This window comes from Hibiscus syriacus, unplaced genomic scaffold (genome assembly GCF_006381635.1).
Source record: "Hibiscus syriacus cultivar Baekdansim isolate YM2019G1 unplaced genomic scaffold, ASM638163v2 tig00110864_pilon, whole genome shotgun sequence".
Lineage (NCBI taxonomy): Eukaryota > Viridiplantae > Streptophyta > Magnoliopsida > Malvales > Malvaceae > Hibiscus > Hibiscus syriacus.
Genome location: NW_024062893.1, coordinates 297,305 through 311,891, shown reverse-complemented (window position 1 = coordinate 311,891; position 14,587 = coordinate 297,305). Strand labels below are relative to the sequence as shown.

The window sequence follows — 14,587 nt, the reverse complement described above, 5'->3', positions numbered from 1 at the left end:
CTTGAGTTTTTCCCCAATAGGAAGATCTTCATGAAAAAGTCTCCAGCCAAAGACTCTAATCTTAGGGAGAACGTTTGCCTCAGCAATAACATTCCATATTTTCTCCGAGACCAAAGTCGAGCTGTTTTGAATCTTCAACCAATTGTAACCTGACTTGGCCGAGTAGGAACCTGAGCTATGGTGGCACCAAAGAATTTTGTCCCCATGGGTGGGTGCAATCAACGTCTTTAGAACCTGAGTTGCATCTTCCCTTGACAGCACCTATCGGACTTTATTCTCATCCCATCTGGGATAGTCAGGAAGCATAAAATACGCCACCCTAATAGGAACAACACTACTATCCATGTATCTTTCATTCCACTTGAGAGGGCCTGAGTCCCCCCATTTGTCTAGGAATATCCGTGTTGAGCTGTTCATCCCCACTCTCCAAAAAAAGCCTTCAATCAGTGCATCCTTAGCCTTAATAATGCTTGCCCACGCATAAGAATACATGTCCCCAAGTCTGGCTTCAAGAAAGTTTGAACGAGGGAAATACTTGGCCTTGAGAACCTTAAAGGCTAGTGACTCCTCGTCATTAATGAGTCTCCAAACTTAATTGCCCATGAGGGCAATATTAAACATCTTGAGGTCCCTAAAACCTATCCCAACCAATTTTTTTGGACCGGTAAACCTTATCCCAAGCAAGCATAGCCCAACCTCTAGCATCCTGCTTGCCCGACCACCAATACGACCTCGCTTGGGTCTTAATATCCTCAATAACACCTTTTGACAACAGGTAGCAGGACATGGCATACGCTGGAAGCGCTTGAACCATAGACTTGATAAAAATTTCTCAGCCTCCGAATGATAAAAGTCTTTTTGTCCACCCTTTAATTCTTTTAGCAGTCCTATCTTTGATGAAGTTAAAGGCGGCCCTCTTACCTTTTCCCACTGCAAGTGGCAAACCAAGGTAATTTCCAAGATCCTGAGCTTTCTCTACTCCTAGTAAATTGAGGAAAATTGTACGATCAAAGATTGGAGTATTAGGGCTGAAGTAGATGTTGGATATCTCAAAATTGACCTTCTGTCTTGACACCCTTTCATAATTCAATAGGATGCTTTTGTTTTTCCTCAGTTCCTCAACGGAGTTCTTCATAAAAAGGATGTTATCATCTGCATAGAGGTGGGAGATTCTTGGTCCTCGAAAGCTAGCTCGAAAACCTTTGATATCATTTCTCATTTTTGCCTCAAGAAGCAAAGTTGAAAGTCCCTGTGCGTAAAATAAGAACAAATATGGGGAGAAAGGGTCACCCTGCCGGAGTCCCCTTTCCGCGGTGAAGGGATCTGACAAAGCACCGTTCAACCTAATTTGGAAGGAAACAGAGCTAATAAAATTACGGATGAGGTTAACAAAGGATTCATTAAACCCCATTCTAATCGTAACATTTAGCACAAAATCCCATTCGACCCTATCATAAGCTTTCTCCATATCAAGCTTAATAGTCACCCCCTTATTTGGGCCATTTTTTGAACCTTTAAGATAATAAATCAACTCGTGAGCAACTAGAAAGTTGTTCGAGATACACCTAACCTGCACAAATATACATTGGTTTTCAACAATGCAAATAGACATAAAAGGATTTAAATGATTAACAATAACTTTCGACACCACCTTATAGATGACTGTACAAAGGCTATTCGGTCTGAAATTTTTCATTAAAATTGGACTGTTTGTTTTTGGAACAAGCACTATTATAGTGCAATTAACATCAGCACAGTTCATATTACCATTCAGTAAGTCAAGACAAAGACAAACAAAATCATGGCCAACAACATTCCAAAAACAACTGTAAAAATGACCAGACAAACCATTAATACCAGGGGCTTTAAAAGGGTTTACTTGGGAAAAGGCATGGATAACTTCCTCGGAGATGAACTTGCAACAGAGCAATTCATTGTCCATTGGCATTACACAACGATCAATGGCCTGCAAAATCTCCTCATCGGGCTCGGCTCCTGAAGACTGGAAGAGAGAGGTGAAGTACTTTGTGGCCACATCAAAGATGTCATCCAACTGGTCGCACCATAATCCTTCCTCACTCTCAATACCTTCTATCCAGTTTTTCTTTCCCCTTCCATTATCTCTAGTATGAAAGAAAGTAGTGTACCTATCTCCGTCCTTTAACCATGCAACCTTTGATCTCTGCAACCAATAAGCCTCATCCTTGTCGATAATCTCTTTCAGTTCAGCTATGGCCTGACAACGCTGCTCGCAAACAAGGTCTAAAATCGGAGCTGAATCCAATTGAAGAATTTGGTCTCTAAGTCGCCATTTGTCTCTCTTCACCTGCGACCGTCTCATCTTTTGCCACCTTCCGAGTTTATCTCATGCCTTCTTAATCTTACACAAGAATGAATCATCCTGGTTCTCCCAAATCGATCTGACAATGTTAGTACATTGCTCCTCTTTCGCCCAACAAACATCAAACTTGAAGTAATCAGCTCTAGGTGGCCGAGAGGGAGCAACACTTTCCAAACACAAGAAAAGAGCACAAGAGGTCGGGACTGTAGTCACTGAGCAATCGGGAAACATAAGCCTCCAAAGATTGGTGGCCGCAAATATATCGATGTGTTCCTTAACAAAAGTTCGAGCCTTGGTTCCACCCGACCGTGTAAACCATCCTTCCCTAGGTCGGATGTCCCATAGATTCGCATCCCGAAGATAACTTTGAAAGTCATTCATGTGAACATTAGACTGTCTTTTTCCTCCCTCATTCTTTGAAGCATGCAATATCTCATTGAAATACCCTCTTTTACACCATGGCAGTGAAGAAGAGGATGTCAGATTTGCAATAGTTTCCCAGTTCCTTCTTTTGTCCTCCCAAGCGCTCCAACTATAAAACCTCGTGAACCTGAAGTGGTACTCTTTCCAGTTTACCTACACATCAATGTGAAGGTTAGAAAAACTTCTCAACGAGACATTAATGCCTTCATTCCATAGCAGCAAAAGCCCAACACAATCATCCAATCTATCCACCGATAAACAACCATGCATCCTAGTAGTGAGTCTGATCGACTCCACCTTATTCTTCCGAATCTTAGTTTCCGACACAAAGACAATCAGAGGATCTTTTTCGAAGATGAGTCTCTGTAGCTCCTGAACTGTCGATGGGTTCCCAAGCCCTCGACAGTTCCAGCATAAAGCGATCATGGAGATCGGCGGGGCTGCACCTCAGCCACCGCCGTAAGAAACACATCCTCCGACTGCTCACTTGCGAGTTTGTTGGGGTCTTCTTCCTCGCTAGTTCTAGCACGTGAGTTCATCGTGGACATGGTAGTATTCAGATCTTGCCTATGAATTTTCTTGTACTTCTTTTTGCCTTTTCCATTATCTCATCCCTTACGTTTGCCCTAACTTAAAGAGCCAACTTCTGCTTGAACACTCGGATTTGCATTCTGAAAATTTTCCTATTCTCTTGCCGAATCTCTTGCAGAATCTCTAGCAACACAAACATGCAGTGGAAACCTGTCAAAGTCAGTCGAGTGGATCTCATCTTCGGGGTTAGAGTTGGATGATTAAAGAAGGTCTCGTCCCGGGATCCAAGGTCTGCCTCTAACGTTCCTCCGAAGTCTACCCGAAGCCGGGCTATTTTCCTCTTGAGTGATGGAGTTGTTGGATGAGTCGCTGTCGACATACACCACCCCTTCACGCCTCGTACGACTGCTTTCTGCCGTAGATGTTGTTGAAGCAACCCAGATCCAGTCCCCATATTAGAGGGGCTCCTAAGAAGATAATTGAATTCAAGTTAGTTTCTTGATGAACGCGCTATTAAATTGAATTGAGACCGCTATCAAAATTGAGGTGATTAATTTAATAATAATGATAATAATAAAAAGATGAAAAATGAGTTTTCTTGATTGAAAGAAACTCTTTCTTTACCTTAAAGAGATAAAAAAATAATTTCTTTATTTCAGAAACGGTTCAAGATTTTTCAAATCATAAACTCAAACGACTTATTATATATAGAATCAAATATTAATATATACGTATATGCATGCTAACATTGTATTCTCCACCAAGAAAACCTCATTCAAAATGCTATGAATTAAATCTCCAAAAATAACTCAAACCATCCACCGCAAATATTTATAGGGTATCTTTTTACTATATACATTAAAAAAGTAAAATATTTATGAACGTGGTCGTGTCAAATTTTAAAATATCTAAATTTGTATTTTATTATTATTAAAAAAGTGAAATAATTTTAAAAAAATAAATTCAAGCCAAACAAACTTTAAAATCTTCGTATAAAACTCAACCGAGTTCTCAAAAATAGCATAATTTAAATTAGAAGAATTTAATAATACTTTGATTTAAGGCAAAGCAGAGGAAGTGGAAAGTATTAGTATGGAACAATGAATTGTATATTACTCTCTCTTCTTCCAGAAGCTTGAATTCAGTTCCTTGTGTTTGCAATGTGTTTTATTCATGGATCATCTGATTTATATTTTATGAGTTAACATTCATCTGCATATATGCTGTGGTATTTGATTTATCTACGGGATCCGGATATGCATTCCCCAAAGTAGTAAAATGACCTTTGCAAGTTGCAAACCAATGCTACAATATGTAGCTATGTTACTTTTTTTGTTTCATTTCTTTAAATCATCCTTGTTCGATTTTCGTCCGACATAATCAAACGTCTGTGTCCGACATCGATGTTTAAAGGTGCTGAGGAGAAATACCAACATCAAGTTCACTGTCATTTGCTCATCAATAAAATGGTAAATCTCACGAGATTCCTTTTCCTTTAATCAACATTGGAAATTTAACAACGTATCGACTGTGTAACAACAGCAATTTTACAACTTTTCCCTGAATGAATCAAAAACCATAAAAACGATATTCCTCTACAACCAAGAGCTGGGAATGATAAAGACCAATCAGTAACTTATTGGAGTTTCAAAGTTTTGACTAAATCCAGCAGCTGTTGCCTGTTCGTAGGAAAATGCAGTTTCCCAGGCTTCAAGGTAAAGAAAGAATTGAATCCAAGGCACAAAATCCATGGCATCATATGCTACCATATGGCCCCAGACGTACCTACCTCTCTGAACATTGTTGCTGTCCTCGCGATAAAGGTAACAAAATATACATCGATCGCATACATATTGTATTCCTAGGATCTCTCATTTGCTTTGTTTCTTGGCTTCACTGTAGAGTATAACCCCGAAGACCGTGAGTGCATAACCAAGCATTCCGGTGACGGAGACTGGGTTTCTAAAAATCAAAATTGAAACAATCACAGCTACAGCTCCTTTCGCTTTTCCTAGAACCTGCATGACAAAAACATCTCAGTAACTCAAAAAGCTTAAGACCCATGCTAAGAATTTTTTTATATACTTATGTGACTTCAACTTCATACAGCATAATTTGATCAATCCTTCCTAAGAAGTAATTAAAATGGGGAGGGAGGGAGAGTTGGAGATAAGAGAAGGCTTGAACAAGTATCACAAACGTCATACCTGTAAAGTCATGGCGCTGATGTGTTTTGTGACCAAAAAGTTGGTTAAATTCACAAAATATGATAGTGCTGAATTGAATAGTAGATACCAAAGGATCTTGGTGTCGTCTCTTGCGAGGGCAAGGGTAATACTGACCACATTTTCTTCCATAATGAGTGTTGCAGGAAGTAAAAATACAACGATTATTGGCGCCATGTAGAGGAAGAGGTTCATGGAATTAAACTTCTCCCTAAAACAAAGTCAACAAGACAAGGAGAATATAAAAAAATATTCCATCAACCACAAAGCATAAGCATAGGCATATAAACATTCCTTACCCTTCAGAAGAAAGCAAAATTCCTTGCAACAGTGACATGAGAGCTCTTGCCGCCGTAACTGAAATGCACATGATAAAACCGAATAGATAGAAACTCGGTTCACCCTATGGTCATGTAAGAAGAATGGAAACTAACAATCAGAAATCACATTAAGCAAATGAACTATAATATTGTGAATAATGCATAACACAAATTTTAAAAAAAATTAAAAGAGAAAACAAAAAAGTTTCAGGGTTTTTCAATCAAATAGAGCAGCAAAATTTCAGACTATACACTTCTAAATGCCACAACTACAACATACAATATGAGAACTGCAAGCATAAGGTGGAAAGATTAAACTTATAAGGATTGATGAACAATAAGCAATAAGTTAATGATTTAATCATTGATAATCCACAAGCTGCGATCATTACATTGAAAAATCTCCAAACTAAGCAAAAAAAACTGGGAATTCATGTGAGTTCCAACCAGACCCGTATTTGAGTATGGACAAGAGAGGCACTTGTTCAGGCCCCTCTTGGCCGGGGCCCATAATTGAGAAATTCATATATAATTAAAAAATAATAAATTATTTGTTTAGTCACTCATCTATTATTTTATTTTTGTTTTGGTTATTCAATTATTTTTTTTAAAATATACTTAACGTTAAATTTAAATTTTATTGGTTATTCATCATTAAAAAATAAAGAATGATATTGATATGATATTTTTAAATTATTTTTCGCTTTTCATTAAAATTATATATATATATATATATATATATATTTTGCTATTAGGGATGCACTTTGAGCAACTGTTCATGTCCCTCATTTTGTATAGTGCTCCTAATTTTTTTATAATATTGTTTATTTTTATAATTTAAACCTTTAAATTTTTTTAATTTTAGTTTTTTATACTTATAATTGAGGTCCCTAAATTTTGTAATCCTACTTTTTATCTTTATAATGAAGGTCCTTAATTTTTTTTCAATCCCATTTTTTTACATTTATAATTGATGATCTTAAGTTTTTTAATCCCACCTTGTACCTTTATAATTAAGCTCATGCTTTTTTCAATATCACTTTTTACCTTTATAATTGAGGCCCCTAATTTTTTTTAATCCCATTTTTTATTCATATAATTTAGACCCCTATTTTTTTCATCATCACTTTTTACGTTTAAAATTGATGCCCTTATTTTTTTAATATTACTTTTTACCTTTATAATTGGGGTCCCTAATTTTTTCAATCATACTTTTTACTTTTATAATTTAAGCCCCTAATTTAATCATTTTTATACGATTTATTAACATAATATTAAATTAATTATTCAAAGTATTAGAATATATTTTTTATTTTATAAGAGTCTATCTTTTAGTTTCGCTCATGGTCCCGAAAATATTTGAGATAACTATATATTTATTAGATGATTTATTAAACATACTAAAAAACAATTTACAAACAATTTTTTTTTTACTCTTAAAATTTAATTTTTTTCTATACTTATTATTAGAGGTCTAATTTTTATATTCACCCCGATCACAAAAATCTAAGAAATTTAAAATCTCTCAGGCGACGGCAACTAAATAGAGCTTAAAGCGAATTCTTCAATTCATCATTCTAACTTCAACGTACCGCAATCCTAACTATTAATGGATTATCTATGCTACAGCAATCAAGATAAAATTTTCTACATTCCAATCAAATCCCCTACGAAAAGGCTATCATTGCCACAAAACAAGAAAAATATAGAACGGACAAAAATTTGCAGAATAACCAACAGTAGAATTCAACTTTGTAAAGCAAAACCAGCTTCCACATTCCAACAAAATGAAGGCAATCCATTTCCTTAAAAACAGCTAATAGTTTCAAAAACAAAAAGAAAGTAAACAAAATGCATACCCCACTGGCAATGATAACCCTGTAACAACATGGACAAGGGTAAGATTAGGACTGTAAAATCAGGTAATCGGACATGTTTCAGTCGGATCCTGGCAGGTTGGGTAAAATCGGGTACAGGTAAAGTCAGGTCAATTTGATGGTTTGACTCGGATCAGGTCAGGTATAGGTCAAATCAGTTTGGATCATTTTCAGGTTGATTTGACACCAGATCGGGTTCAGGTCGGGTCATTTTCAGTTCGGATCGATGTCAGTTCAGGTCAAAATAATTCAAGTTCGAAGCAGATAAAGACTAGGTTAATTCAGGTTTAGGTGGATTTCAGTCGGATCTCGTTTAGATCGGGTCACATCATTGACAGATAAAATTCAGGTCGGATGTTTACCGGATACAGATTGAGTTCAGGTCGGGTCGTTTTTATTTTTGGATTAATTATTTTGTCATCTTTTGTGATTGTTGAATTGCAAGTTGTAATTGTATATGATTTCGATTAAATTACAAAAAAAATCATGGATCAATTTTGTAAATATATAAATTTAATGACAAAATTGAAGAAATGTAAAATTACAAAATAAATTTTTAAAATACAAATTAAAAAACACATAGGTAAGGGACTAAATCGAAATAAATTTAAAATGTGAGATTAAAATTAATATAAAAAGGACTAAATTATACCCATTTAAAAAGTTATAGGTCAGTTACAAAAATATAAAGAGAAAATAACCTCAGTGACCAAAAATGCCTTATAATATACGATTTTAACCAACTTTTTTTGGATTTGCCAAAATGACCAACTAAATCACAATGCGATCGATAATTCGCAACGCGATCTCCGGTATCGCAAATCAGTTTCCAGATTCGTAACGCGATTCTGACTATCGCATTGCGATTTCCCAAATTCACGTTGTGATTTTCCTAATTCGCAATACGTAAATCGCAACGCGATTACGTAAATCGCAACGCTAATACGTAAATCGCAACGCGATTTACATAGCGCCATTCATATTAACGTGTATTTTTTTTTCAAATTCCAAACACGAATATATTAATATATCGGAACACTGAACCGTCCACAGTATATCCCGTAATCACAACTCATAATCTAAAACCCTAAATCACAACTCAGTCTCATCTCCATCTCTCACTCTCTAAGGCGACATCCGTCCCCATCTCCGACGAAATCAGTCCCCACGACGATAACAATCTCCATCTCCGGCGAAATCATTCACGGTCAGAAATGGAAAATCAACCAAATCAACCACCGAGTGTTAGTTTTTTTAATTATTTTTATTTTGAAATTTTTGCATTATTATTAGGTTTTTCATATTGAAATTGATGATAAGTTTACTGGTGTTTTCAATAATAGATTAACCATTTCACTTAGATTGCTTATTATATTCATTTGATTGCTGCCAATACTGCTAAACTGTTTAGTCTTTAACCCTGTGAAGTTAGTATTTGTCTTTGTTTTGTCTTTTGGTTGAAGTAATGCAATCCATTCAAGTTTCTTTCAATTTTAGTATTTGAAAACGAGAATGACTATCGCAACGCGAAAATGACTATCGCAATGCGAATTTGACTATCGCAACGAGAGAATCGCAATGCGATTTTCATTTCGCGTTACGATTCTTGCGTTGCGATAGTCAAATTCAAGTTGCGATAGTCATTTTCGTGTTGCGATTTTCATTTTTGTGTTGCGATTTAAAGTTTCAGAAACTATTCTTCTTCTGCAAATTGAAACTTGAATGAATTGCATTACTTCAACCAAAAAACAAATACTAAATTCACATTGTTGCAAATTTAAGTTTGAAGAATAAACTACTACTCTTTATTGTTCATATCTTCACAGTGTAGTTTTTGGTATATCTAAATTGGTATGTTTATTGTTTTTGCAGAACTTTTATTCGGCTCAATTGACCTTAAGAAATAAAGTAAGCCTGGCCAAAACAATTGCGTCGAAGCTTTCACCTGCACAAAGAAAAATATTTGAGGATACTTGCTTCGGGCCATGGCTGAAAGTACAACATCCAGGTGGAGATGTTATGTTGACCCATCTGTTTCTTCAAACCATGACTAGCGATCTACCAGAGACTATACAACGTCGTGATGAAGAGATATGGTTTGATTTTCCACCGGCGTATACGTGTTTTGGGCGGGAGGAGTTTTGCTTAATCACCGGTCTACGCTTCGGACACGATGATGTAGATCGGTACACTAGACATATTACCCGCCTATCATGGTTTTCCCAGGTTTTTCCTGAGCAGTCAACGGACAAGTCGAATTTACACGTGGAAGACTTGACAAGATTATTGAATAAGAAAGATGGTTTTACTCGGATGGATGACGTCGATGTTTTCCGAGTATGCCTTCTAATACTTTTGCAAGCCGGCTTTTTAGGCAGAGAGGCCCGACAACCTATTCCTAATGATCTAATTAAATTGGTAGAGGACCTAAATGCATGGAACCTATTTCCGTGGGGTTCGTATCTATAGAGAGCTACATGGAATAAGTTTTCGTCTGCCTTTAATGATCGGAAAAGTTTGCGTGGCGATGGTTCCAAATACACTTTGTCAGGCTTTATTTGGGCCTTTAAGGTAATAATTTTTATATAATGTTTCCAAAATTATAATTAATTCTTTAACAATTACTAATGTTTGTTATTATATTGTTTGTAGTTTGGATATTTGAGGCCTTTCCCGCCATGCAGACATATGCATTAAAAACTTCTAATGATATTCCTAGGGCTATTTCCTAGAAGAGGAAACGGTCCTTGCAGCAATGGGAAGATTTACTACCGTATACTACAATAAATAATGTAAGTTAACACAAATACTACCATATGTTTATAAACAAGTTATTACTAGTACACGTTTAACTTTGTTTGAGCTTTTATATTGTTAGGAGGCCAACACTCAATTACAGAGGTTGACACCCACGAAAGCTGAGCTTGCCACTGATTGGTGGCAAGCTAGTAAGCTTGTTTTGATGGCACGGATGATGAGCAGCCACCACTTCGAGAGCCATCACCTGATCGACCCGAATATACACATCCACAACGAGAGTCATCACCTATTCTGTCACATCATCGAGCCTCTTCTCCACCATCACCTCATGATAGGCGACCGGCAAAGATGCCAAGACGTTTATCTCCCTGTTCTCTACCTCCACCTCCACGGGATGAGTTAGGGGAGTTACGTAATGAGGTCAATGCCTTGCGTGAGGAGGTCGGTACTTTACGCGATGACAATGGTGCATGGCGTGTTGAGGTGTCTACTTTACGTGGTGAGGTAGCAGCTCTACGTGAGATTGTAGCATCGTTGCAGAACGAGGTTCATACTCTACGCAATGAGGTAAGTTTAATATTTTTCATATTTAACTTGATGATAAATTTACTCGTAATTTCACTTAGATTGCTTAGTAAATTCATTCGGTTGTTGCCAATACTGTTTAACTGTTTATTCTTTAACCCTGTGAAGTTAGTATTTGTTTTTGGTTGTCTTTTGGTTGAAGTAATGCAATCCATTCAAGTTTCAATTTGCAGAAGAAGAATAGTTTACAATCGCAATGCGAAAATGACTATCGCAATGCGAAAATGACTATCGCAACGAGAGAATCGCAATGCGAAAATGACTATCGCAATACGAAAATGACTATCGCAATGCGAAAATGACAATCGCAATGCGAATTTGACTATCGCAACGAGAGAATCGCAATGCGAAATGAAAATCGCATTGCGATTCTCTCGTTGCGATAGTCAAATTCGCATTGCGATAGTCATTTTCGCGTTGCAATTTTGGTGTTGCGCTTTTCATTTCGCATTGCGATTTTCTCGTTGCGATAGTCAAATTCGCATTGCGATAGTCATTTTTGCATTGCGATAGTCATTTTCGCGTTGCGATTTTAAGTTTCAGATTCTATTCTTCTTCTGCAAATTGAAACTTGAATGAATTGCATTACTTCAACCAAAAGACAAATACTAACTTCACAGTGTTGAAAATTTAAGTTTCAAGAATAAACTACTACTCTTTATGTTGTCATTGAACCTGCACTAAACCTATATGTTGTCCTTTTAGATGTTTATATAAGTGCTTACTTCTGGAATGTTATCTGATGCATTTTATGAATAATGATATAATAATGACTTGGGTGAATACCGTGCAAGTTTGAAATATATTTGTTTTTATTCTCACTGTTTAATATCATGTCTGTTTATTTACTGATTTATGTATTAATTTATTTTTAGCGGCCCGCTAAGGTGGATGCTCTACGTCGGGTTTTTCTTGAAAGACAGAGTTCACGCATCAGACGGCGTGCACGTGCCATTATGTCTCCGTTCACCCCAATAGTGCGAAGAATCCTTAAGAAAAAGCCCGACTCACCTGTCATCGTTCAAGAGGCCTCCCCTATAGTTCAAGAGGCCCCTATCATCCCTCAAGAGTCCCCTCCCACCGTTCAAGAGGCCACTGTCATCGTTGAAGAGGTCCCTCCCAACATTCTAGAGCCCGATTCACACGACGTAATATATCGAATTATTGAGAAGCCCCCTCACGTGCCGGACATGATGGATGACTGTTGGCTTTCGTATAAGTTACCGGCCAGTACCATTCCGGCAGATGAAGTGGAGAGGAAACAACTACCGGAAACAATTCTGGATAATACCCTTTGGGCTAAGACCGCAGTTGATTTTTATCTATATGAGCGGAGCCAAGGGTGTTACGCTGACATATACAAACTCAACGATGATATGCATTTGTTGATTGAACGGTCTTGGTGGGGTGTATTATTAGGGGTTGAAGACAACTGCTATTTCGATGGGGGTAAGTCTTATATTTCTTATATTTCAGTTTGATTAATTTTTTTGTAAATTTATGTAATTCACTAATATATGTCTTTTTTGTAAAACAGCATATTGATGCATGGGTGACACGTCTTCTAATTGTAAGGAAATTGAAGAAAAATATTAAAAAACGCGATATATAATTATGCCGACGTCTTTTCACGTAGTTCACTTGAAGAATCAACGACAGGAATCATATGTGTTGGCTAATGGACAAGCTAAACTTTATCCTGCATGGTAGGAGATCGATAAGGTTAGTATATTTGTTTAAATATTTTAAAGGTATTCATAAATAAGTGCGCAATTTGAATTATTACATTTCGATGCAGGTGTTTATCCCTGTTTTGGACCGTACTCATTGGCTTCTCGTCGAGCTTCAGCTCCCATCCCTAAAGACAATAGTATATGACAGTATGATAAATTACATATCATTGTCTGATTTGAGAGATATGATTAAGGGATGGAGCTCTCATTTGGCTAAATTCTTGGATGCAATTCATTATTGGACTAAGTCTGGAAACAAGAAGCCAAAGAAGTTCAATGTTACAGTTATCAGAGACGAGACCGCGCCACAACAAACGAAGGAAGCCAGAGGGGATTTTGGTTCTCTCGTATGCATGTGCTTGGAGCGTTTGACGACAGGAAGTACACATTTTCTACCTCCCACCGATAGAGATAGAGGTGAGTAGGCTTGTGGTTTCGGCATTTTATGGCTAGAGCGATATATGCGAGACGCTGCCTACCTGCATCCGCGATATGAAAGTGTCCATAAACAATTTGTAAGTCAAATGCAAGTGTTGTTAAACATATTTACTCTTTTTGGTTTGAAAATGTTTGGTTAAGTAGCTAGAATTCAATAATTTGCTGTTTGTAGGTTTTAGATGTGTAGAAAGTGTTGTTGATTCAATGTTTAGTTTTTGCAGGTTAATCCTGAAGTGAATTGCGTGAAATGGATGTATTGGTGCAAAAGTTGATTTCATTATTATTTTTTGATTGTTTAATTGATTTGTAAAAGATGATTTGTAAATGTTGATTTGTTTAATTGATGTGTACATAATATTTGTGCTTGTTTAATTGATTGAAATGTAATAGTTGATTTGTTGATTTCAATCTGCATTATGTTGAATGCAAAAAAGACTATCGCAACGCGGAAATGACTATCGCAATGAGAGAATCGCAATGCGAAATGAAAATCGCAACGAGTGAATCGTAATGCGAAAATGAAAATCGCAACGCGAAACTAATTTCGCATTGCGATTTTCATTTTCGCATTGCGATTTTCATTTCGCATTGTGATTCTCTCGTTGCGATAGTCATTTCCGCGTTGCGATAGTCAATTCCGCATTGCGATAGTCATTTCCGTATTGCGATAGTCATATTCGCGTTGCGATAGTCAAATGAATGTCTAATAAGTGATAACAACTGAACATATCATAGCAATGTTCAAACTCAAGTTACTAGTACATGCCTAACTGAAAATGTTAAAAGTTCACACATAATATACACATAATACAACGTTTGCATTTAAAAATCACCTAAGTTAATAGTCCCAAAAGGTGAAGCCGGTTGTGATTGGGATTTTGATGAGGATCTATATTTTGGTAGAGGAAAAGATGATTGTGATGGCACTGGTGATCCACATGTCAACCTTGTATGACCACTTTCCTTGCACCGACTACATGTTGATCTCTTCTTCTCTTCACCCTTAGACGGTATATGATCGTGACTTTTTGGTCGGCCAGGTAGCCTTCTGTCCATGGCTGGTGGAAAAACTGTTTTTAAGTCATCTGGTATGTCCCACTCAGAAGGATGTGGAATAGGGTAGACAATCTCGCCATAAGTCTGTCGATATACTTCTGTAGTGTAGCAATCCATAGCGTATGCGCTTGAATCATCTTGGTTTAGATGAAGAGAAACTTTTATAACATGGCCACACGGATAACCAGATGTTTGTCATTTCATACAACTACACGTCTTTTGAGTGTTCATTGATGGATATAGTCTGTTGAGATATATGTCTACTGATACTGTAAAATTGTCTCCGGTTAGTTTGAAT

General features: G+C 36.8%; 2 protein-coding genes across 2 annotated transcripts; both read right to left on the bottom strand.

Annotated features, from left to right (window-relative positions):
- Positions 1 to 261: 261 nt before the first annotated feature.
- LOC120143859 (uncharacterized mitochondrial protein AtMg00310-like) lies at positions 262 to 814 on the bottom strand. Its single transcript, XM_039158080.1, has 2 exons — positions 697 to 814; positions 262 to 590 (listed from the first exon to the last, which is right to left on the bottom strand). Exons 1-2 carry the CDS (start codon positions 812 to 814, stop codon positions 262 to 264), a joined length of 447 nt encoding a protein of 148 aa, XP_039014011.1.
- Positions 815 to 4,795: 3,981 nt separating this feature from the next.
- Positions 4,796 to 5,666, bottom strand: LOC120143774 (probable sugar phosphate/phosphate translocator At3g11320). The gene is made up of 2 exons (XM_039158009.1): positions 5,503 to 5,666; positions 4,796 to 5,313 (listed from the first exon to the last, which is right to left on the bottom strand). Exons 1-2 carry the CDS (start codon positions 5,650 to 5,652, stop codon positions 5,167 to 5,169), a joined length of 297 nt encoding a protein of 98 aa, XP_039013940.1. The 5' UTR covers positions 5,653 to 5,666; the 3' UTR covers positions 4,796 to 5,166.
- Between the last annotated feature and the right edge of the window lie 8,921 nt (positions 5,667 to 14,587).